Genomic DNA, 24,726 nt, shown 5'->3' on the forward strand with positions numbered 1-24,726 from the left:
AGATCAGAATTGCATGCAATATTCCAAAAGTGCCTTAACCAACGTCCTGGAAAGCCACAGCGTGACCTCCCAACTCCTGTACTGAATACTTTGAGCAATAAAGGAATGCATACCAAATGCCTTTTTCACTATCCTATCTACTGTGACTCTGTGAACCTGCACTCCAAGGTGTCTCTGTTCAGCAACACTCCTCAGGATCTTACCATTAAGTAGGTAGAAATAATGACTGCAGATGCTGGAAACCAGATTCTGGATCAGTGGTGCTGGAAGAGCACAGCAGTTCAGGCAGCATCCAAAGTGCAGCGAAATCGACGATTCGGGCAAAAGCCCTTTTGCCCGAAATGTCGATTTCGCAGCACTTTGGTTGCTGCCTGAACTGCTGTGCTCTTCCAGCACCACTGATCCAGAATCTTACCATTGTGTATAGGTCCTGCTTCGTTTTGCTCTTCCAAAATGCAGCACATCACATTTATCTAAATTAAATTTAATCTGCCACTCCTCAGCCCATGGTCCATCTGATCAAGGTCCCATTATAATGAGGTAACCTTCTGACTAACTATACCTCCTATTTTCACATCCAAATCGTGTGGGATCTTGTTACTACACAGTCTGGGAAAATACCAGGATATTTTTCTTTTAGCTCGTCAGTTTCCTGGTCGTCCTTGAGCTTCTCCACAAGAGGCGTCACTCCCACCTTGGACCCTGCTAAGTCATTCCCAAGAACAAACTGTATTCCTGGAACTGACACTCTGTCAATCACTCTCACTGTTACTTCCCAATCTTGAGTTGGCACTCCAACCTGACCTTACATAGGGGAACACAAAATTTCTGTTCATCTATCCAACAAATTACCACTCCTTTGGTAACAGGTCAGGAAGAGTGCAAATTCATTCATCTCTTACCATTAGAGACTGGTTAGATCCTGCATCTCAAAATTATGACTTCTTGCCCTTCTCCCCCTGTTCTTTCTGAGAAACGTTTACGTACAGGCGAATTCTTTACAGAGGTCAGGCACTAACTCCATACCCAGACCCTGCCTAGACTCTACACTCTATGCAGTTCCTTGAGTTTTCATGGCGTTTCCTTTACTCCTTTCACTAATGCCACTGGCTTAGCTTCTTTTATCATATCTTTTACCACAGTGCCTTTCTTTAACGACCAGCACTGTGAATTTACGTGTCTCACTTTACCACAGTGGAAACACCCGAGGCCTTTCATCTCCTTTCCACCCTCTTGGGCTTCTTTTTTAACTTGTGGTAAACATTTACCAGTGTTCTCTACTCTTTGTTTTGTAGTGCAGGATCTTCCCTTCTCCAAACTTCTTTCCCTCACACGATGAAATTCGTGCCGGAAGCCTGTCTTATGCACCAATGTGTATTCATCTGCTAACTCTGCTGGTCTTTTCCCTTCCTGAACTTTCTATTCATTTAAAAATGAATTTTTAAATTCCACCAGCAAAATAATCTCTCTTAAAGCCTCATAGGTCTATCTATTTTTAAGGCCCGCACCCATCTATCAAAATGACTATATTTAATTTGTTCAAACTCCACATAAGTCTTACCTGGTTCTTTATGATTCTGGTACCAATTCGTAAGCATTTAAAATAGCCTGTTGACCTTTTCATAATCTCTTGACCCCTCATCTGACAGCACAGCAAATACCTCATTAATCTCCAGCATCTGCAGTCCTCACTTTCACCTGGTACAGAGTTAGAATCAAGAGTGTAGTGCTGGAAAAGCACAGCAGGTCAGGCAGCATCTGAGGAGCAGGAAAATCGACATTTCAGGCAAAAACCCTTCATCTGCTTACCAGTTTAGTCTGAACTAGTCTGACCCCCAAGTCCTCCGACCACTCCATCTGCCTAGCCAATTTTTCAAATGAAATAAAGAAGGCTTCATCTTTCTCATCAAAATGTGGTAGAGTTTTGTAGTATTTGTATATGTCATTACCTTCTCTTTAAATCTCCATCCTGTTAACTTGACTTTGCTGACTAAGTCGCAACTTCTCAATTCAAATTCTCTCTTTTTCTCTTTCTCTTTCTTCTCCCTCTCTCTGTTTGCTCAGCTAAGAACCTTGCGTCTTTTTTTTCTTTTCCCTCCCTCCTCTCTCTTCCCCCTTTATCTCTTGCCTCTCTTTCTCTTTGTTTATCTTCTAACACCATTTTCCTCAATTGTAATTTAAGGTTTTCAACCTCTACTGCACTTGTCTGTTTCTCTGACACCTAAGTGTTTGAGTAATTCCCTTACAAGTTCCGCTTTACTTTTGTCCTTTGTTAAACCCAATTCTAACCTCTTTGCCAATTCTAAGAGTGTGGTCTTTTCTTTATAAACGTTCTTGGCAAATTTGGGTATCATTTTCAAACCTCAGAACCTCTTCAACAATTTTAAGAGCCTATTTCTCTCACTTTTACTTTAGCCAACCACAAGTAACCGAAATTAAACAAATTCTCTCCGCGTTTTATTTAAAGACCTAGGACACTAACCTGCAAGTGTTTAAATCTACTGGGCTTTTTTAATGCCCCGAATCTGTCCAAATTATAGCCTGGATCTGTCTAAACCTGTCCAAATCATTGACTGGGAGCTCCCAAAGTGTTACAACATGGGATAAACTCCTCTGCTAATTTAAACCAGACACACAGAAAAGTTCACATTGCCTCATAATCTGTAAAGTATGAGTGACAAGAAACTACCAAATCCCACTATTTAAGAAATATTAACTATTTATTCTTTAACTCTAAGAAAAAAACATCAAACAACAGCTTTGTCTTATTGATTTAACTACCTCCCACTCTACAACAGTATACTTATCTGATAAAACCCTTCGATTACGTTTTACAAAAAATTCAAATTTCAAAGCCAGATTTTTTGGGTCTTTTGTTAGTCTTCTGCAGAGATTTCTATGAACAGGTACTTTTGGCGAGCGATTCCGCGGCCATCTCTTTTTGCTGGTGTTCTTTGCCGTTCTGGCTAACTGTTCACAATGCCTGATTTTTATACCACAAAACATTAGATTGTCTCATTGATTTGATATTGTCAAAACAGTAAAAATCAAATTTGATTGTATTTTGGCATCCTAGGGCATAATTTAAACTGGCCAAATTTGAATTTGTCGTGTACTATAGCAACTCCGCTTGATCTGTTTGTTTCACAGCCAAACATATTTTTAAACTTTTTGGGCACACACTGTGCTTATTAAATCCTTGCCAGCTTTCACATTCTCTTAAAGGTACAGTACATGCCTATGCCTTCATAACAAAATGCAACAAGACTTCAACAATATCCAGGTTTGGGCTGACCATGTGGCAAGTAGCATTCACACCACACAAATGTCAGGCAAAGGCTATCACCAATAAGAGAAAAATCTAACCACAGCCCTTTGACATTCAATAGTGTTACCAGAAATGACTCCCCACTGTCAAAATCCTGGAGGTTACCATGGACCAAAAATCCAGTTGGACTCGCCAAACAAACACAGTGGCTACAGGAGCACGTCAGAGGCTAGGAATACTGCAGCGAATAACTTACCAGTGTCTCTCCAAAGCCTGTCCATCATCTGAGGCACAGATCAGGAATGTGATGGAATAAACCCCATTTGTCTGGAAAGATGCAGTTCCAACAACACAAGAAACTTGATACCTTTTCAAGACAAAGCAGTCTATTTGATTGGCACCATATCCACAAACATCCACTCCCTCCAACACTAATTAACAGTAGCAGTAGGTTGTATTATCTACATGATGCTCTGCAGAAATTCACCAAAGATTCTCAAATAGCACGTTCCAAATCTCCAACGACATACATCTAGAAGAACAAGGGCAGCAGATAAGTGGGAGCACTGCCACTTGCAAGTTCCCCTCCAAGCCACTCTCTATCCTGACTAGGATAAGTGTTCCTCCACTGTCATTGGGTCAATATCCTGGAAATGAATGTATTTTATGTACAGCCATGGATTGTAGCAATTCAAAAAGACAACTCACCAGCACCCTAAGGACAATTAGGATTGGGCAATAAATGCTTCCCAGCCAACGATGCCCACATCACACAAATACATTAAAAAAAATTTGAGCATATGAGAAATGAATTCTTGTTTTGGTTGTATTGGAGTTTGATTGGACCATATGTGGAGTAGTGTGTGCACGTTTTGTCATCTTACCTCTGAAAAAAATGTTATTCCCATGGAGGAAGCACAGCAGAGGTTCACTGGAAGCACAACGAAGGTTCAGCAGACTTGTTCCTAGAATGATGGAACTGTCCTCAAAGAGGTACTGGGCAAACTGGATCTGAATTCTCTAGAATTTTGAGGAATGAGATGATTGAATTGAAATGTGCAAACAAGTTAAAGGGATAAGCAAGGTAAATATAGGATCTATGTTTTCTATGGTTAGGAAGTGGAGAGCCATGAGCATAATTTCAAACTAAGAGGGCTGCCACTTCAGTCTGAGATCAGAATTATTTTTACTTGGATGGTTGTGAACATCAAAGAGTCTCCCACCCAGACCCATTCCTCTATCCTATTACTCAACATTTCCCCGACCACTGCACCCAACCTAAACATCCCTGAACACTATGTGCAATTTAGTTTGGCCAATTCACCTAATCTACATATCTTTGGACTGTGGGCAGAACCCCACATAGACACTGGGCGAATGTGCAAATTCCACACAGACAATCACCTGACGCTAGAATTGAAGCCAGGTCCCTGGCACTGTGAGGCAGCAGTACTAACCACTGATCCACCTTGCCGCCTATAACTGTTCGATCAGACATTTATTTTGAATGGTGGGGCAGGCTTGATGGATGAATTGCCTGCTCCTGTTCTTTGTTCCTGAGGTGACTGACCTATGTCAACCACAGCTATATTCCTTGGACAAAGTGTGTTTCCAACCTGTGTAAAGTTTGAGTTAATTAAAATATAACTCCCTACAATCTACATTACAGCAATGATTACTTTTCTAAAACAGTTTGGCCGTACAGCACTTCGAGATTTCAGATGTGTTACGAAGAGCTATATAAATTCAAATCCTTCTCTCCCTCTTTATCGTGTTCACTGATATATCTTGTTCTTGTTGACTTAAATTGTCTTTAGTTACCCCAATGTGTCAATTTCACACAAAATCCTTGTGTTTAAATCTTCCATAGATTCCTTTTCTGTCGTCTGTCCAGCCAGAGTCTTCCCCTATTCTCTGAATTTTGGTTTTATAATCATGGCCTTTTGAATCCTTCCTCACTTTACTCCACCATTTATCATTATGCCTTCATCATCATTTAGATTCCATGATCAGAATTTGTCACGTTGAACATTTCAATCTATCCATTTCCCCGTATCCTGAAAGTTCTTCCACAATACCCACTATGTTAACAAAGAATAATCTCCCCTCCTAATAGATACATGTCTGATTGTGTCCTTTCTCTTCGGTTACACTTCAGTATAGGGGGAGATTATTGCTATGCTATCATTCCAGGCTATTAATCCAGATACCAAGGTGATGTTCTGGGGTCTCGGATTCAAAACCCATCACAGTGGTAGATAATTGAAATTCCACTCATTAAATAATTAAAATTAAGAGTTTAGAGATGACCTTAAAACTATTCTCAATCTTCAAAATCAAGCATCTGGTTCAATAATGACCTTTCATAGAATATAGCACAGGAAAGTGACCCACCATGTCTGCAGCAACTATAATGCCATTCTAAACCAATTCCACCAACCTGCACATGGTCTGTATCCCTCTATTCCTTGCCTTTTCATTTGACTGTCTAAATGCCTCTTAAATGTTGCGACCATATTTGGGTCTACCACCTCCTCTGGTAGTAACATTCCAGGCACCTACCACACACTGTGAAAACCTTGCCTCGCACAACTTTAAATTTTTCCCCTCACTTTAAACGTGTGCCCCTATCTGATCTCACCCTGGCAACAGGACTCCCACAATCTACCACATCCATGTCTCTCATAATTTTATGTATTTCTATCAGACTGTCCCTCAGCCTTCAGCACTCAAACGAAAACAATCCAAGTTTGTCAAACTTCTGCTTATAGCTAATGCACTTCATTCTGGGCAACATCCTGATAAACCTCTTCTATACCATCTCCAAAACATCCACAACCTTCTTCTCTTGTGTGGTGACCGGAACGAGACACAGGTCTCCAAAGCGGCCTAACTAAAGCTTTATACAGCTGTAACATGACTTGCCAACTTTTATACTCAATGCCCTGACTAACATGTGCCTTCTTTGCAACATTATCCATTTGATTGCCACTTCCACGGAGCTATGGACTTGCATCCCAAAATCCTGACATATATCAATGCACCTTAGGGTCCTGCCATTTACTTATACTTTCTTCTTGCATTTGACTTTCCAGAATTCATCACCTCACATCTGTCGATTCTTCACCCAACTTTGCAACTGATCTTGCTATATGATTTGACAGCTGTCCTCACTATGCACAACACCTTCAGTTTTCATGTTGTCTGCAAACTTACTAATCAGACCACCTATGTTTTTATCCAAATCATTTATGTATTGCAAAAGAACAGGTGTCCTGGCACTAATCCTTGCACTGATCCACCACTGATCACAGACCTACAGTCAGAAAAACAGCACTTCACAACTACCCTCTGTCGCAATGACTAAGCCAGTTTTACATTCAACTAATTAAATTACCATGGATCCCATCTGACATAATTTCCTGGACCAGCCTACAATGAGGGATCATGTCAAATGCTGCAGTAAAGTCCATGTAGACAACATGCCTGTCCTCTTCAATCTTTGTCACTTGCTCAAAAAAACTCAAAATCGCTAAGAGACAAAAACTTGCCCATGTAACGCCATGCAGACTATCCCTGAGAAGTCCATTCTTTTCCAAACTTGAGTAAATCCTGTCCTTAAGAATCTTCTCCGATAATTTTCCTACCACTGACGTTAGGTTCACCAGCTCATAGTTTCCTAGATTATCCCTATTGCCCTTTTGAATAGAGGAAGAACATTGGCTATTCTTCAATCTTCTGGAACCTTGTCTGTGGCTACAGAAGGTACAAAGATCTCTGTTAAGGTCCCATTAACTTCTTCCCTTGCCTCCCTCAGTGGCCTGGGATAGATCCATCAGGCCCTGGGGTCTTAAATATCTCAATGTTTTTTAAGGTACCCAACACAATCTCTGAAATAATTCCTTGGAGGCTGGTATCCTGTCACCAAGTCTCCCTTTATTTACACATGCATAATACTTGACACTGATTCAGCTCCCTCAGAGCCAGCTCTGAGTGAACACAACATCTGACAATCCTGTATATACCTGTCAGCTAGGGCTCCCTGATTAGACTAGGTTAACAGATGCACTTAGGGAATGCATTCTATGAGATGCACCTGGTTGACCTCGTTACAATCACTACATCCTTTTCCCTCTAAGTCCAGGAAGTTATTTTTCTTGTAGCCTCTCCTGGCGCGTTTTGCTGACTCTGACTCAGCTTCTGATCCAGGCAACCTGTACTGAACCATAGCCTGCCTCTTGCACTCTGAGCGACTTGAAAGAAATTTTTCCTCTTGTACAGGCAGTAAAGACATTAAGTCTGTGACATCTGCCATGTCAGTCTCAGACTCTGAGGTTTCTTCGATGCTAGATGGAGTGGGTGAACCGATAGGTTCCTGCAGCCTTTCCAACTGTTCTGATGGGCTGGGTATGTTTTGCTCCTGCATGGTTTGCGACTTTGCAGCTTTCATGTGGTCCATCTGCTTGTTCAAGACCACCTTACCTACCCAAACTTTGTATATCTCAAGACTTCACTTCACATTGACCATGTCTCTTCCACATGCAGGGCTTTTTTTTGTGGTTTTGGCACCAAACTTCATCTCCTAAAGTAAACTGTCTCTCTCACTTCGAGGAATCTTGTGTCTGGCACTGGCATTCCTGATGCTGTTTCACCCTCGCCCCAATTTTTGGAAAGATCAGATTTAGCTTGGTGCGGAGTCCTCTCCCCATTAGTTGGAGCTATTAGTGTAGCTACATGAAGGATGATGTGATAATCAAATCATGTTTTGTTTTCTGCAGGAAATGCTTTCAGACTGCCCATTTTTACATGGAAGATTGGTTCTGATTTTGATCATGCTAAACAATTTAACTTTTCCAAGGCAAATGTAGGTGGACTTTCCAGGGTGTGCACTCTCTTGGATTACAGCCCATGAGTTCTCTTACTTACTTCAGGCCTATTGAGATTTTTTTGCTGTTTTGAGTGCACATACCAGAAGCAACTAGAATGGCTTGCTGGCCCAGATCCTTGAGAAAATGTTAACCATTTGGCCAAGGCTTGATTTTAATTTGGGAATTTTGCTACAGTCTACAGTCCCTCCCTTCAGGATATATCCTGAATGAGGCTATGTAGTTGCCGTTTCTCAAGCGGTATCCCAAAACTCAGTTGGTCTGGCGAAGATGTCCACTTCCATCAGCATAATCTGTAACTCATATGCTCCCTTTGCCACATTTTCTAGTGACAAAGCCAGTTGTAGTGCCTGTTTGAAGTCTGGTTGGGCTTCAGCTAGTAGGCACTTCATCATTAATTCCACATACCAAACAAACAGTCTCTCAGCGTCTTATTCAGGGTTAAACCAAAGTCATATGCCTCTGCCAGTTGTCTTAATCTCATCAAAAGTCCTGACTCAGATTCCCCTGGTCCTCAAACTGCTGAGTAAAACCGATAGCGTCTCAGAGTTAGAGAATACTTGGGATCATAATATTGCTTAACTAAGTCCATCAGCTCTTGAAACATTTTCTATCTGGTGCCTCAGGAAACGTTAGACTCCTAATAACCAAAAAGGTTGTGGATTCACAAGCTGTCAGGAAAATTACTCATTGCCCCAATGTCATTTGCTTGAAACAAATAACATATTTTTCCACATACTTAGCCCAGCCTTTAACAGCAGGATTAAAAGAGTCTTGTTCCCCAAATAATGAAAGATGCCAGAAATGCTTACCCGAACTCAGTCACCCTTTATTTACACATGCTTAGTATTTAACACTGCTCCGGCATCCTCAGAGCCAGTTTTCAGAGTAAACAGAACCTCTGACACTCCTGCTCTAATCCATCAGCCGGGGTCCCTGATTGGACCAGGTTAACAACCTTAATCAGGACCTCATATTCTATGAAGTTCACCTGGCTGACCTTGTTGCAATCACTACAACCACCTTCTTTATATTGACATGCCGTAGCATACCAACATACCTATCCCTAATTTTAGCATCAGCCATTTCCCCCTGCTCAGTGAATACCAATACAAAGTATTCATTAAAGATCTCACCCACTTCTTCTGGCTCCAGCATAAATTTCCATATTTGACCTTTAGTGGGCCTACCCTTTCCCCAGCTACCATCTTGCTTCTAATATACGTTTTTTTTTAAAAATGCATCAGGAATCTCCTTAATTTCATTTTGTCTTTTTGCCCTCACAATTCCTTGTTTAAGTGCTTCCCTACTTTCATTATACTCAAGAAACTTGTCTGATTTCACTTTCCTAATTCTTTCATATGGTTTCTTTGTCATTTTGATTTAAACTGTCAATATTTCTTGTATCCCAAATCTTGTATCCCATCCTCACAGGAACTTGCTGATTCTGAACTCTGATCAAATGGCCTTTAAAAGATTCTGACATGTCAGATATGGATTTACCTTCTAACAACATCCCCCAAACTAATTTCTCCAGTTCTTACCCATGACTGTTGTAATTAGCCTACCCACAGTTTAGCATTTTCTCCTGAAGACCAGTCTTATGTTTATCCATATGATCACTGTGCCCAAAATACTCCCACACTGAAACTTCAGTCACCTGGCCAGGCTCATTCCCAAATACAAAGTCTATTACACCCCTTCCCTACATGGACTATCTGTGTATTGTCTTTGCTGAACATTTACCTGGTCTAGTCTTCATGTGACTAGATTCTTAATGTGTTTGATTCTTAGTTGCCCTCTAAAATAGTCTAGTCACTCGGTTGTGACAATTGCTAGAAAGTCTCAAAAAAAGAAATGAAACTTGATGTCATCAGCATCACCTGGTATTGACATAGGCACCAGAAATGATAATGGCAGAAATTGCCCTATCATCCTAAAAAGTCCTCCAAACTAATAACTAGAGGCTAGTGCCTATGTTTATTGGGAGGGCTGTCTGTCAGACTAGTCAAGTAAAAGCATGACAGTCATATTCATGGAATCATATCTGATAGACAATGTCTTAGAAACCACCATCACCATTCCGAGATATATCCTATCGCAAAGCAGGACAGACCCAGCAGAGCTGATAGCACAATGCTATACAGTCGGAGGAAGTTGCCCTGGAAGTCCTCAGTGAAGTCACATAACATCATGAAGTCACATGGCATCACTGTGCTAAATGGGACAGAGTTCGAAAAGATATAGCAACTCGACTGTGCGTCCATGAGACTCTATGGCCATTAGCAACAACTGAAACATACTCCAAAACAATCTGCAGCCTCGGGGCTTGGCATATGCCCCACTCTACCATTGCCGTCAAGGCAGGGGTTCACCCTGTTTCAATGAAGTGTGCAAGAGGGCATGTCAGGAGCAGCACCAAGCATACTTAAAAATGAGGTGATGATGAATGGCCTATTCCTGAAACATCAATTCTCTTGCTCATGAAAGAGTACAGTCACCTTTGTAGAATCAATATTCATTCATACCAGCAAGTCTTTGCCAGCTTCAGAATGACACCTGAACTAATGCCAAACATGTTGTTTGCTCCCAGAGAAAATCATTAACTATTGAAATTATAATCTACAAGGTAGATCACGTCAGATTCTGGGTATAGTTCTGCAATGGAATAACCATTTTGATGTCTAGACAAAGAATGTTGAGAGAAATAATTCAGATACTTCCATGGCTGTTAAGAATTTGAATTGAATTTTTTAAAAATTTGGCTTTTCGAGAAAAGACTAGATCTGTACAAATTGTCATGACTTTCTCCAAAAAGAAACTGGTTAAATAAAGGGAAATGTGCTATCTTTACCCAGGTTGTCCGATATTTGACGTGAGTTCAGTTCAGTGCCACTCTTCGCTGCTGTTTGAATTTGCTTAGCAAGCCTGCACTCCAGGAGATGGCTGTTGAGTTCTGCACTGATAACATCTGCAAAATTTTTCATAAAAATCACTCCTTTGCATAATTTTCCAACTTAATGTTTTTTTTTGTAATTTTCAGTGCTGGTGTTGGACGTACAGGCACTTTCATTGTCATTGATGCCATGCTGGACATGATGCATGCAGAAAGGAAAGTGGACGTGTTTGGATTTGTGTCACGGATTCGAGCTCAGCGATGTCAAATGGTGCAGACAGATGTAAGTGTGAGGTATTTCTATAATAACATAGATAGTGTGTTCTCTTCCTTTTTGCTGCTCTTCTCCTGCTAGTCAACAGCGCTTGCAAATTTGGGGAAGTGTTGTCGACTGAGCTTTAGTGAGTTGCTGTAGTGCATCTTTTTTATGATATACACTGGTAGCAGTGTATGTTGGTGGTAGAGGGAGTGAATGTTCCAAGTGACAGATATGGCCCGGATTAAGCAGTTGCTTTCTTCTGGGTGCTGGTGAGCTTCTTGAGTGTTGTTAAAGTGACACTCATCCAGGCAAGTAAAGAGTATTCAGTCAGGTTCTTGACTTGTGTTTTGTAGATGGCAGACAAAGCACAAGGGGAGCTGTGCACCTCAGATTTCTCAGCCTTGTGGTCATGTTTTTGCAGACATGTATTTATATAGGTCATTCATTAACATTCTGGTCAGTGGTAACCCTGAAAAAACTTTGGTGGTGTTACAAAAAGTATGCCTTGCAATAAGGGAAATGGGATGTGATGGATACTAAAAAATTAACAAAGAGGAGGTACAGGAATTTGGCTCGTTCAGTCAGCTCTGTCATTCAGTGAGATCACGGTTGTAGTGATAATTCTGATTTTCCTACCTTTTCCCCCAAACCCTTGATTCCCTTTCTGATTATAATTCTATCTCAGTCTTGAACAACCTAGCCACGAAATATCTCTGTTGTGAAATGGGCAGCAAGTGCTGGCAAAGTGATGCCCGTATTCTATAAATGAATACAAAAGAATTCCATAGGTTCTGTACTCTCAGTGAAAAAAAATCTTCTCATCTTTGTCTTAGATGCACAACCTTTTATTTTAAGATATACCATTTAGTCTGGGACTCTCCCACAGGAGGTACACATTTACCCCACCGTGCTTCAATGAAAATGTTTCAATGAAAACATACTCTCTTTTTCCTATGTTTCCAATGAGTACGTGCCCCTACTCAACCTCTCCTCATCAAAAAAATCTGTCTATACCCAAAATAGCCGAGTCAACCTTCTCTGGACAGCCTCCAATGCCAGTATATCTTTCCTTAGGTAAATGGACTAACCTCTTGACAATATTTCGGCTGTGGTATAACTAGTGCCATATATAATGTTAGCAAGAACTCCCTATTTTTATGCCACGTTCACTTTGAAATAAAGGCCATTGTTCTATTTGCTTTCCATGTTACTTGCCGAATTTGGATACTTGCGTTTTGTGAGTCTTGCGCAAAGGTGCACAAATCCCTTGCTGCAATCTTTCCCCAATTAAATAATATTCAGCTTTTCAAAACTTACTGCCAAAGTGTGTATCCTCACATTTCCCCTCATAATATTCCAACTCCCAAAGTTTTCCCACTTGCCTAATATTATCGATCTTCCTCTGGAGTTTCTTTGAGTCATCCTCAATACTTAATGATACATTCACTTCTACCATCTAAGTCGTTAATATATTTTGTAAGTAATTATGGCCCAGCCCTGATCCTTGTGATCCATTAGGTACAAGTTTAAGGAGAGTTTAAACTAGTTTGGCAAGAGGATGGGAACCAGAGCTAAATATCTGAGAGGGGAGTAGTTATAGATGGAGCAGTGACAGGATGCAGTGAATCTATTGGGAAGGTTTATCAGGTGATGAAACAAAGGCATCGGTTCAAATGTGTCTGCTTTAACGCAAGGAGTGTCAGAAATAAGAGCGATAAACTTAGAGCATGGATCGGTACTTGGGACTAGCATGTTGTGGCCGTAACGGAGACATGTGTTTCACAGGGGCAGGAATGGTTGCTAGATGTTCCAGGGTTTAGAACATTTAAAAAGAACAGGGAGGGTGGAAAAAGAGGAGGGAATGTTGCATTGCTAATCAGAGAGTGCATCACAGCTGCAGAAACGAAGGTTGTTGAGGAAGGTTTGTCTACTGAGTCGGTATGGGTGGAAGTTAGGAACAGCAAAGGAGCAGCCATCTCATTAGGGGGTTTCTACAGACTCTCTAATAACAGTAGATTGAATAACTCATAGGCCAGGAAACTTCAGAAAAATGCAATTCTAACAGGTTTGTTGTTATGGGTGACTTCAGCTTTCCTAATATTGACTGGAACCTTCTTGGTGCAGATGGTTTGGATGGAGCCGTTCTTGTCAGGTGTTCAGGAGGGTTTCCTTACTCAGTATGTAGACAGGCTGATGAGGAGAGAGGCCATTTTGGATTTGGTGCTCGGCAATGAGCCAGGACAGGTGTCAGATCTCGCAGTGGGAGAACACTATGGTGACAGTGACCACAACTGCCTCACATTTACCATAGCCTTGGAAAGGGAAAGGAGCAGTTACCGAGGGAAGATATTTAATTGGAGAAAAGGAAATTATGATGCTATCAGACAGGAGTTGGGAAGTACAGATTGGGAGCAATTGTTCCACAGAAAGGGCACAACAGACATGTGGAAACAGTTTAAGGAGTAGGTATTGCAAGTGATGCACAAATTTGTTCTTCTGAGACAGGCAAAAAGGGGTAAGATTAAGGAGCCTTGGATGACAAGAACAGAAGAGCTTCTCATCAAAAGAGAGAAGGCAGCTTATGTAAGGTGGAGGAAGCAAGGATCTAGCTTCAGAGGATTATAGGCTTACTAGAAAGGAGCTCAGAAATGGATGAGGAGAGCTAGGAAGGGGCACAAAAAAGGTTTGGCAGAAAGGATTAGGGAGAATCCAAAGGCATTTAATTCACACGTAAGGAATAAGAGAATGATCAGAGAGAAGGTAGGGTCGGCCAGGGATAGTGTAGGGAAGTTGTGCACAGATAGGGGAAGCCCTAAATGAGTTTTCTGCTTTGGTTTTCATGAAGGAAAGGGACCTTGTTGTGGGTGAGAACTTTGAGGAGCTGGGAAATAGGTTTGAACAGATCAAGATTGATGAATTTTATAAATTTTAGCAAACCTTAAGATTGATAAGTCCCCAGGGCCAGACCAGATTTATCCGAGATTGCTCCGGGAAGTGAGAAAGGAGGTTGCTAAGCTGCTGGCAGAGATCTTTGCTTCCTCACTTTCCATGGGAGTCGTACTGGAGGATTGGAAGGAGGCGAATGTTGTTCCACTTTTCAAGAAGGGTAATAGGGAAATCCCTGGCAATTACAGACCAGTCAGTCTTACATCTGTGATCAGCAAGGTTTTGGAAAGAATTCTGAGGGATAGGATTTATGACTATTTGAAAAAGCATAGCGTAATTAAAGCTAGTCAACGTGGCTTTGTGAGGGACAGGTCATGCCTTACAAATCTTATTGAGTTCTTTGAGGAGGTGATGAAACAGGTTGATGAAGGTCGAGCAGTGAATGTAGTGTTTATGGACTTCAGCAAGGTATTTGGTAATGTTCCCCTTGGTAGACTCATTCATAAAGTCAGGAGGTATGGGATACAGGGAGATTTGGCTATCAGGATTCAGAATAGGTTGGCTGACTGAAGACAAAGAGTGATTGTAGATAGAAAGTATTCTGCCTGGAGATCAGTGTTGAGTGGTGCCCTGCGGGGCTCTGTTCTTGGGCCTCTGCTCTTTGTAGTTTTTGGAAATGACTTGGATGAGGAGGTGGAGGGGTGGGTTAGTAAATTTGCAGATGACACAAAGTTTGGACGTGCCATTGATAGTATTGAGGGCTGTTGCAGGCTGCATCGCGACATAGACAGGATGCAGAGCTGGGCTGAGAAATGACAGCTGGGGTTCAACCTGGATAAATGTCAAGTGATGCATTTTGCGAGGTCAAACTTGAATACTGAATTATAGGATTAAGGACAGGATTCTTGGCAGTGTGGAGGAATAGAGGGATATTGGTGTTCAAGTGCATAGATCCCTCAAAGCTGCCACCCAAGTGGATAGGGTTGTTAAGAAAGCATATGGTGTTTTGGCTTTCATTAACAGGGGGATTGAGTTTAAGGACCGTGAGGTTTTGCTACAGCTCTACAATTCCCTGGTGAGACCACACTTGGAATATTGTGTCCAGTTCTGGTTGCCCTATTACAGGAAAGATACGGAAGCTTTGGAGAGGGTGCAAAGAAGGTTTACCAGGATGCTGCCTGGACTGGAGGACTTGCTTTATGAAGAGAGGTTGACTAATCTCGGACTTTTCTCTCTGGAGAGAAGGAAGAAGGGAGGTGACCTGATTGTGGTATACAAGGTAATGAGAGGCATGAATAGAGTCAATAGCCAGAGACTTTTCCCCAGGGCAGGATTTAAGATATTAGGAGGAAGTATAAAGGAAACATCAGAGGTAGGTCCTTTACACAAAGAGTTGTGAATGCATGTAATGCGTTGCCAGTGGTGGTGGTGAAAGCAGAGTCATTAAAGCGACTGCTGGACATGCACGTGGATAGCAGTGAATTGAGGGATTATTTTAGTTTAGATTAGGAATAGTTCTGGGCACAACATCGTGGGCCGAACGGCCTGTTCTATGCTGTACTTTTCTATGTTCTAAATTGCCATCATGAAAGTGTCCCTTTTTCCCCAACTCTGCCTTCTACTTGTTAGCCAGTCCTCTTTCCATGCTTATATATTTATGTCGCTGTCTCCCCAACACCACCACTGCTGCCACAATCATCAGCTCACCTCCCCCCCCAAAAAAAAAGGAAAAACAACAGAGGTTCTTATCTTGAGTAGCCTTCTGTCTGGAACATTATCGGACACCTTTCAGAAAGTCAATTACATTACATCTACTTGTTCCTCTTTATTTATCCAAAACTTTCTGCTATTAATAATGCTGTGAGAATATCTGGGGGAGTTGCCAATAATGCCACCAGAGGGGCATATTCCACTGCTGGCTGATTAGTTGGTTTCAGCAGAAAACTGTCAGTATTTATGCTACAAAAGATTGAAGCTCAAATCTTAGGGACAGAGCACAGATTCATCAGTTGTGGTATGTGGTAAACTGTGAGAATGGGCCTCTGCTGCTGGTGGGAGTAGTAGAACTGGAGTTTTGGCCGTTTTTGGTGGGGAAGAAGTTGGGAAGTGGAATCACTAAGTGACTGAGTGATTGTAGGTGAAGCATTTGAATAGGGACTGCGTAGTCCATTGTGGAAAGTGTTTGGGAAGAGAGTCTGCTGAGTAATTAGGAAGGGGTGTGGGAGAAAGGGCTGCTAAGTGATTGGGGAAGGGTTTGGGAAGACAGGCTGCTGACAGAGTTAGTGGCGTGGGAAGATGGCGTTTTGTATTAGATTAAATGTAGATTTATTGTCACATATATAAAAATACAGTTTAAAGTGTTTTTCTGCATTTTATATGCAAAGTGTTGCCATGCTCTTGGTGCCATCTTGAAGCACTGAATATAATGCAAGATTTTACTGCAATAGAATTCACCTTTCTCTCTTCTTCTTGTTCTTCCTCCACTGCTCCTCCAGTTGTTGCTTGACATTGGCCGGAGTCTCTGAAATGGGCTCCAGGGTCCCTGTAACTGGTTCCGGGGTCTCGGTTACCCCAGTTTAGGAAGGGTTGTCCTGAATTATTGGAATGTGGGAGTGGAGAGCTATTGACCATGTATGGGAAGGGCTGTATTGGGATTGCTTGAATCTTCAGTTACCAGGGAATATAGAGAGTTGGGCTAAAATATAAATGAGTATTTAAAATAATATTTTGACAAATCAGAGATTTTTATAATCTATTATTATAGATTATATGTGTATATATATACTTCACTTGCACTTCATTCTTTACAACATTACACCTTCATTGAATGCTCATCTGCTGAAGGTCACTGGTGATTTGAAGGTGATGGTCAAAACAAGAATAGAAGATACATAAAAGGAAAACTGATGTCTTTACCACTTGATATCTAATGATTCTTCCTATTTGAAGTGGTCCAAAATCATTTGCATTCACTGCACTTTATAAGTGCAAAAATTCTAAGATTCCTTGTTGCACAATATTTTCCTGCTTTTGTGTCTTCAGCCATTAATTTTCAGGCATATTTGTTTTTGGCCACTCTGGTCCTTGAATTCATGAATATGAGACAAGATCGGAAATGTTCCGGAATTCAATATCTAGGACATTAATTTTTTCAATATTTACCAGTGGAAATAAACTTGTTGCTATTTCATTATAGATGCAGTATGTGTTTATATATCAAGCATTGTTGGAGCATTATTTATATGGGGACACAGAGCTGGAAGTAACGTCACTTGAGAGCCACTTGCAGAAACTTTACAACAGAGTATCTGGATCAGGTTGCAATGGTCTGGAGGAAGAATTCAAGGTGAGAAATGGAAATGTTTATCGATTCAGTAATACAGTTAACTGAGGGGAAACATAACATACATCACCCTCTGCAAGAAAACATTGCCGCTTAAGTCTCTTTCAAATTTTTTCTCTTTCACTCTAAACCTATGCCCGCTAGGTCTGAACTCCCCCTCCCCAGGAAACAGACCGTGCCTATTTATCCTATCCATGCCCCTCATGATTTTATAAACTTCTATAAGATCACCCTTAGCCTTCGACATTCCAGGAAAAACAGCCCCAGCTATTCGGCCTCTCCCTGTAGCTCAAATCCTCCAACTCTGGCAACATCCTTGTCAATCTTTTCTGAACCATTTTAAGTTTCACAACATCCTTCCAGTAGGAGGGAGATCAGAACTGCACACAATCTTCCAAAAGTGGCCTAGCCAGTGTCCTGTAATGCTGCAAAATGTCCTCCCAACTCCTATACTCAGTGCTCTGAGAAATAAAGGAAAGCATACCAAATGTCGTCTTCACTATCCTATTTACCTGTGACTCCACTTTCAAGGAGCTATGAACCTGCACTCCAAGGTGTCTGTTCAGCAACACTCCCTACGATCTTACCATTAACTGTAAAAGTCCTACTCTGATTCACCTTTCCAAAATGCAGTGCCTCACATTTATCTAAATTAAATTATATTATGCTCAGCTCATTGACCCATCTGATCAAGATCCTGTTGTACTCAGAGGTAACCTTCTTCACTGTCCACTACATCTCCAATTTTGGTGTAATCTGCAAACTTACTAACTATACCTCCAAATCATTTATATAAATGATGAAAAGCAGTGGACCCAGTACGAATACTTGTTGCATACCACTGGTCACAGGTCTACAGTCTGAAAAGTAACTTTCCACCACCACCCTCTACCTTCAAGCCAGTTCTATATCTGAATAGCTAATTCTCTCTATATTCCATGAGGTCTAACCTTGCGAACCTGTCAAATGCCTTACTGAAGTCCATAACTACTGCTCTGCCCACATCAATTCCCTTTGTTACTTCTTCAAAAAACTCATTCAACTCCATGAGACATGATTCCCATGCACAAAGCCATGTTGACTATCCCTAATCAATCCTTGCCTTTCCAGATGCATGTAAATGCTTTCCCTTAGAATGCCCTCCAACAACTTGCCCACCACCAGTGTCAAGGCTCACCGGTCTACAGTTCCCTGGCTTTTCCTAGCCACTTTTCTTAAATAGTGGCATCATGTTAGCCAACCTCCAGTCTTCCAGCCCCTCATCTGTGACTATTGATGATACAAATAATCTCAGCAAGGGGCCCAGCAATCACTTCCCTAGCTTCCCACAGAATTCTAGGGTACACCTGATCAGGTCGAGGTAACTGATTTCTAATTGAGTTTACCATATTTGTTCTTATTTCTGTTCCTACTCGTCACCGTCCTTTACCATTTCTTTCTGCTCTTTGCTTTCAAAAGAGCAGCATGGTATTTGCGTATTCTTTACAAAACAAAATTGCCCATATCAAGGTATTTGCAATCAGTAGGCCAAAGTTTCCTTGAATATTGCAGGTATTTTAGTTGATATTCTCTATAATCTCTATCTTACTGAGCAGAAACTCTACAAAATAACTTGGGAGGATTTAGGCAATCTTCACTACTTGATATTAACCTGAACCCTTAGCCGCTGTATCCCCCTTCCTAGTGAATATCTGGAACAAACCATTTACTCTTCTGGTGGCATATTTGATTCCAGGGGTGATTCCCTAATCTCACATCCCATGGCTTCACTCAAGGCCATCTATTTCCACCTATGTATGATTACTAGACTCCTCCTAAACCATTTCTTTATTATCTCTAGACTTAACTATTCTAATATACTTTTGAGAGGCCTTTGATCTTCAACCCTCCATAAGGTTAAGTTTATCTAAAAAGAGGAAAGAAAAGGTTCTGTGGTTAAACTTGCAAGTGTAATCTTAAGATGGACAAAAAGGGCTTCTTTAATGATATAAAAAGGACAAGAGAGGCTAAAGTAAACATAAGCCCCTTAGAAAAAGAGACTGGGGAAATAATATAAGGGAACCAGGAAATGGCAGACGAGTTAAATACTGCATCAGTCTTCTTGATAGAAGACACTAACAGTATTCCAAGAATGTTGAATCATCAAGGGGCAAAGAGGACAGAAGAAATAGAAGGAACATCATGAGAGGAAAAAGTGGTAAGGCAACTAATGGAGCAAATAACTGATAAGTCCCTTAGACCTGATGAGATGCATCCTATGATTTTAAAGGAAGTAGCGCGATAGAGGATGCACTGATAGCAATTTTTCAAGATTCCTTCGACTCTGGAAAGGTATTGCGCGAATGAAAACTACCAAAATAACTTGATTCAAAAAAAGGGGGACCATAAAAGTTGTCAAGGCAAGTTCGCGTGAAAAAATGTTAAGAGTCTGTTATAAAGGATATAATAATAGAGCACTTAGAAATTCATAATATGATTAAGCAGAGTCCGTATGGCTACATGAAGGGGAAATCATGCCTGACAAATTCATTAAAATTACTTGAGAAGTAATAAGTAGGATAGGTAAAAATAAAGCAATGGATGTAGTGTGTTTAGATTTCCAGAAGCACCCTTGGCGTAGTGTATTAGCACGGATGAAGGCTTGGCTAACTAATTGAGGACAGAGAGTTGGAATAAGGAGTTGTATTTTCAGGATGGCAGCCTGTGACTAGTGAAGTGCGGGAGCTGGGGCTAGGATTATTTATAAAATATATAAATGACTTGGAGGAGGGAAGTGAACGTACTATTGCTACATTTGCAAATGATACAAAAATAGTTGAGAAAAAAAAGAAAAGTTGAGAATGCAAGTGACGAATCTGCAGAGGAATATAGAAAGTGAATATAGCTATTCACTTTCCTCGTTGAGGTTATTAATATAAACTTAAATAATGGTGGTCCTAGCACTGGCATTCCACTAGTTACAGGTTGCCATCCTGAAAATCCCCTCTTATCCCAATTTTTTGTCATTTCATTAGCCAAGCCTCTATCCATGATGTTATGCTACCTCCAACACCATGTGCCTGAACATTGAGGGCTATAGAGGCTGGATTGTTTAATATTTTTAATCCTGAGATAAGCAGATTTTAATCAGTAAGGGAATCAAGGATTATAGGGAAACGGGTAGGAAAGTGGAGTTAACGATTATCAGATCAGCCATGATCTCATTGAATGATGGAATAGACTCAATGGGACTTGATAGACTATGTTTTATAGTCTATCAAGTGCATCACAACTTGTATTGAGTACCATTTTCCAATCACTACTGTGCTTGCTGATAAACTGCTGCTTTAAGTGCTTTCTAACTTGTACCCTCTCCATGCCCTCTCCACTCATGCCATATCTCCTCCCAATTTCCAGTCTAACCAGCCCTACAACCTTCAGATACTTGCACTAACTCTGATCTTTTATACAACTCCACTTTAAATTATTTTTAGTTCCTGGGAGTCGAGGAGAACCCAGTTAAATGAGTTCTGAGCTGACTATCAATTCCAATGTACAGTCTGGAGACTTTGCCAAATGTGGGGCAGGCAATGCTTGGAGACTCGACTAGTGGAATTGTTTGGAGGCTTGTACACTCTCCACTTCCTCAGCTTTGCCTCTATGTTCCAACACTGTCATTTGATGTATTTGGTGCCTTTCTAAAGGAATGTTTTCCCTTTTGTCAGTCACAACCTGTTAGATCTCTTCAGGAATCTTTTGATAACATCACTGAAGTATTTCTGTTTTCCTTTGGGAGTCTCATGTTGCCACAACATTCCAACTAGAACATTTGCTTCTGAAGTCTAGTAGGAGAAAGTGAGGACCGCAGATGCTGGAGATATTCTGAAGTCTAGTGTCAAGTATGAACAACATGTCCTATCCAGTGGACCTGGTTTTCAGAAATTACTACCTCAATGCTAAACACGTTGGCTTGGGAGTGGTTGTTGCTTTTCAGACTAGTTCTGGAGTATTTTGTGAATGCACTGCTGGTGGTACTTCTCCACTTCTTTGAGACATTCGTTAATGGTTGTCCAGATCTTCAAAATAAATAGCACAACATTCCCTGCTACTGAATAAACCATGACCTTAGTTTTGAGTTTGAGATCCTGGTCCTCAAGTATTCTTTTCCTCAGTTACCTGGAGATGATAATGAATTTTGTCATCTCTATCTGTCTTCATTGAGAAGAAGCTCCTAAGTTATTGGAAATGATTTTCCAAGTCCCCATTGGTGATCTTAATCAATAAGAATCAGTATTGTAGTACAGGAGCTAGTTGGAAGCAGGCCTTAGATTAATAGGTATTGAACCAAATACTTTTTTTGAGATCTTTTAGAGAAGAAGTCACCAAGAACAGAAATTCAGTTTGAGTTTGTTTATGCATAAGCATCATGCACATCGGAGTTGGAATAATTCTGACTTTGGAAAGCAAAGTGAAAAGTTTCCTGTCGATCTTGGGTAATTGGAGCAATTCACCAAGGCTCCTTGGACATACGTGCAAAACCTGTGATCCCTATCACCCAGAGGAACAAAGGTAGCAAATGCATAAGAGTGCTACCCCCTCAAAAGTCCTCTCCAAGTCTCACATCATCCTGACTTGAACTAGATCACCATTTCTTGGCTGTCATTGGGTCGAAATCCTATAACTCTAATAGTATTGTGGCTGAATAGTGCAATCTTGATTATCGAAACGTCAAATATCCAAATTTTGGATTATCTGAGCAAGATCTCAAGGTTCCATAAAAACGGCATTAGACAACTCAGCATTCATTTATCAGTTAAACAGCATGATGGCGTGCATTGCTGGATAACCAAGAAATATTCAATAACCGGCGCTCATAAATTACCGCTTGTTTATGATCAGATCGATTATCCAAATTATCAATTATCCGAACAAAATACTCCCCAGCCGTCTCATTTGGATAATCAAGGTTCAACTGTTCTTACAACATATGGACAATAGGGTGATTCTTGAAAGCAGGCAGCTCATGGTCATTTTTATAAGGGCAACTAAGCATATGAAATAAATAGTTGCCTAACCATTAATGTCCACATTGTGGGAATGAAAATTAATAGTTACTGGAGGTTAGATTCTGTATTGTAGCAAGTAAAGTAGAAAAGAGGGATTGATGTCATAGCTTTTTTTTTTATCCCATTCTGCACTGGTGTAGGATCTATTGTACTTATTTCCATTGGTGAGTATCACAACATGGTTGTCATTGTGGAACATGGCAGCAAATTTGAGGAGGATGCTCGAAAAGCTTTAGCAGTTGACAGAATCCAAGGCTTTTTTGAAAACAATAGGTCACTTACAACAGTTGGTGCTACGATTCGCTATCCCTTTTCGATTTGTTGTGAAGATCGTGTCCTGGGGTATACTTAAATTGGTAAAAAAAAACACACTGAATCGGGAAGGAACTCTTCAGCTATGTTGAGAAGAAATTAAGGAGGACCTGTATAATAAACCTTCCTGTGGCAGACAGCAGGATAACTTTTTTATTTATCGCAATAGGACTTTTGTCCCTTCTTGAATATAGTCATGATCACAGCATCCCTGAGTTACCTTGGCATATGCTCTTCTGGATGAGAAATATGACATTACAAAGAGTGTATCTCCATTTTGTAGAATTTTGGCAGGGATTTCCTCTCCAAAGCCTTCATTGCTCAGCAGCTATTACGCTTAACTTTGTTATACTATGGTTTTGTGGAACTACTTTGGCTGAGATATTGAAAAGTAAGTTGAGGGTATTGTGTTGAAGAGAGTCTTATTGAGGATTTGTTCAAAATATTCTTTCCATCAAGCATTGACTGCCTCCCTGCTCCTTCCAAGTTTGGATCTCAACATGTGGACTCATGAATGCTTGGGCTTAGGAAATAAAAAAAATTCTTACTGAAAAGAAGCTAAAGAAAACATTTTGCATATTATTTATTGCTAATTTTAAAAATGTTGTAAAGGATATTATGAGGTACCAACTGAATTTGGTGATTTGCCTTTTCCTAGAAGCTGACCTCAATCAAAATACAGAATGACAAGATGAGGACAGGCAATTTGCCAGCCAACATGAAGAAAAACAGAGTGCTTCAGATCATCCCATGTAAGATTTTCTTTTAAAAACTAATCTGCTGTTTGTGCTTTGGTTGAGAAATGCTTCTAATTATGCCATGCAAAACTGAAGTGTGAATATCAAAGAATTATCTTAATTGACCATCCAATTCTATTGTCTTTTTTTTGTGTGCTACGATAAATAACAAAGACTGAAGTTTTGCATTAATCATAAAATTTTACTGATAATCTCCTTAGTTGCCGAAGTATAAACTTTTCAACTTTGTACTGCAAACATTTATAACTAGTCTAATTAAATGTCACCGAGTAATGAAAGCTCAAACTAGTGGGCGGCACAGTGGTTAGCACTGCTGCCTCATAGTGCCAGAGACCCGGGTTCAATTCCCGCCTCAGGCAACTGTCTGAGTGGAGTTTGCACATTCTCCCCGTGTCTGCGTGGGTTTCCTCCCACAGTCCAAAAAATGTGCAGGTTAGCTGAATTGGCCATGCTAAATTGCCCATAGTGCTAGGAGAAGGGGTAAATGTAGGGGAATGGGTATGGGTGGGTTACTCTTCAGAGGGTTGGTGTGGACTTGTTGGGCCAAAGGGCCTGTTTCCACACTGTAAGTAATCTAATCTATAATAATCTAATCTAATCAAACTCCTTATAGCTATGAAGATATATTGGAAAAAATAAGAAGATTTTTAAAGAGGTCTGCAATAAAGAGCGCCTTTAGGTATTTTGTGTTTGAATGCCGCACTTTTAGAATGACTTACGAGATCAGCACAGATTCACCAAAATGACGTGCGCTTTTCTCAGACCCCTTTTCTTCAAGCATTCAAGCAGATGTTGTCCAATTACAGAATCACATCCATGTTGGCCACTTGGGAATTTTGCAAGTGCAATCAGGTTGAGTACAATAATAACTTACTTAGTACGAGTAGACAAAGGGATATCATATTTTGTACACTTGTATGTCTTTGGGACATGTGGCCTACATAACCGGTATTATGCTGCCACAAAAATTCATATACAGGGTACTTCATCATTCGTTTGTGTAATAGGCTAAAATATCCTTTTGGCTTGATGACACCATCCTGTTTCTGGCAAACATCACTCATGTTGCTATT

General features: G+C 40.6%; 1 protein-coding gene across 6 annotated transcripts in view; it reads left to right on the plus strand.

The window, feature by feature from the left end:
• LOC132825897 (receptor-type tyrosine-protein phosphatase alpha-like) overlaps nucleotides 1-24,726 on the plus strand; it is a 298,285-nt gene that overhangs the window by 229,116 nt on the left and 44,443 nt on the right. For all 6 annotated transcript variants that reach the window (XM_060841716.1, XM_060841555.1, XM_060841887.1 and 3 more), the window contains 3 exons: nucleotides 11,198-11,333; nucleotides 17,392-17,541; nucleotides 23,554-23,647. In XM_060841716.1, the coding sequence (XP_060697699.1) occupies nucleotides 11,198-11,333; nucleotides 17,392-17,541; nucleotides 23,554-23,647 (380 nt within the window). The remainder of the gene's footprint in view (nucleotides 1-11,197; nucleotides 11,334-17,391; nucleotides 17,542-23,553; nucleotides 23,648-24,726) is intronic.

The sequence above is a fragment of the Hemiscyllium ocellatum genome, chromosome 1 (genome assembly GCF_020745735.1).
Source record: "Hemiscyllium ocellatum isolate sHemOce1 chromosome 1, sHemOce1.pat.X.cur, whole genome shotgun sequence".
Taxonomy (NCBI): Eukaryota; Metazoa; Chordata; class Chondrichthyes; order Orectolobiformes; family Hemiscylliidae; genus Hemiscyllium; species Hemiscyllium ocellatum.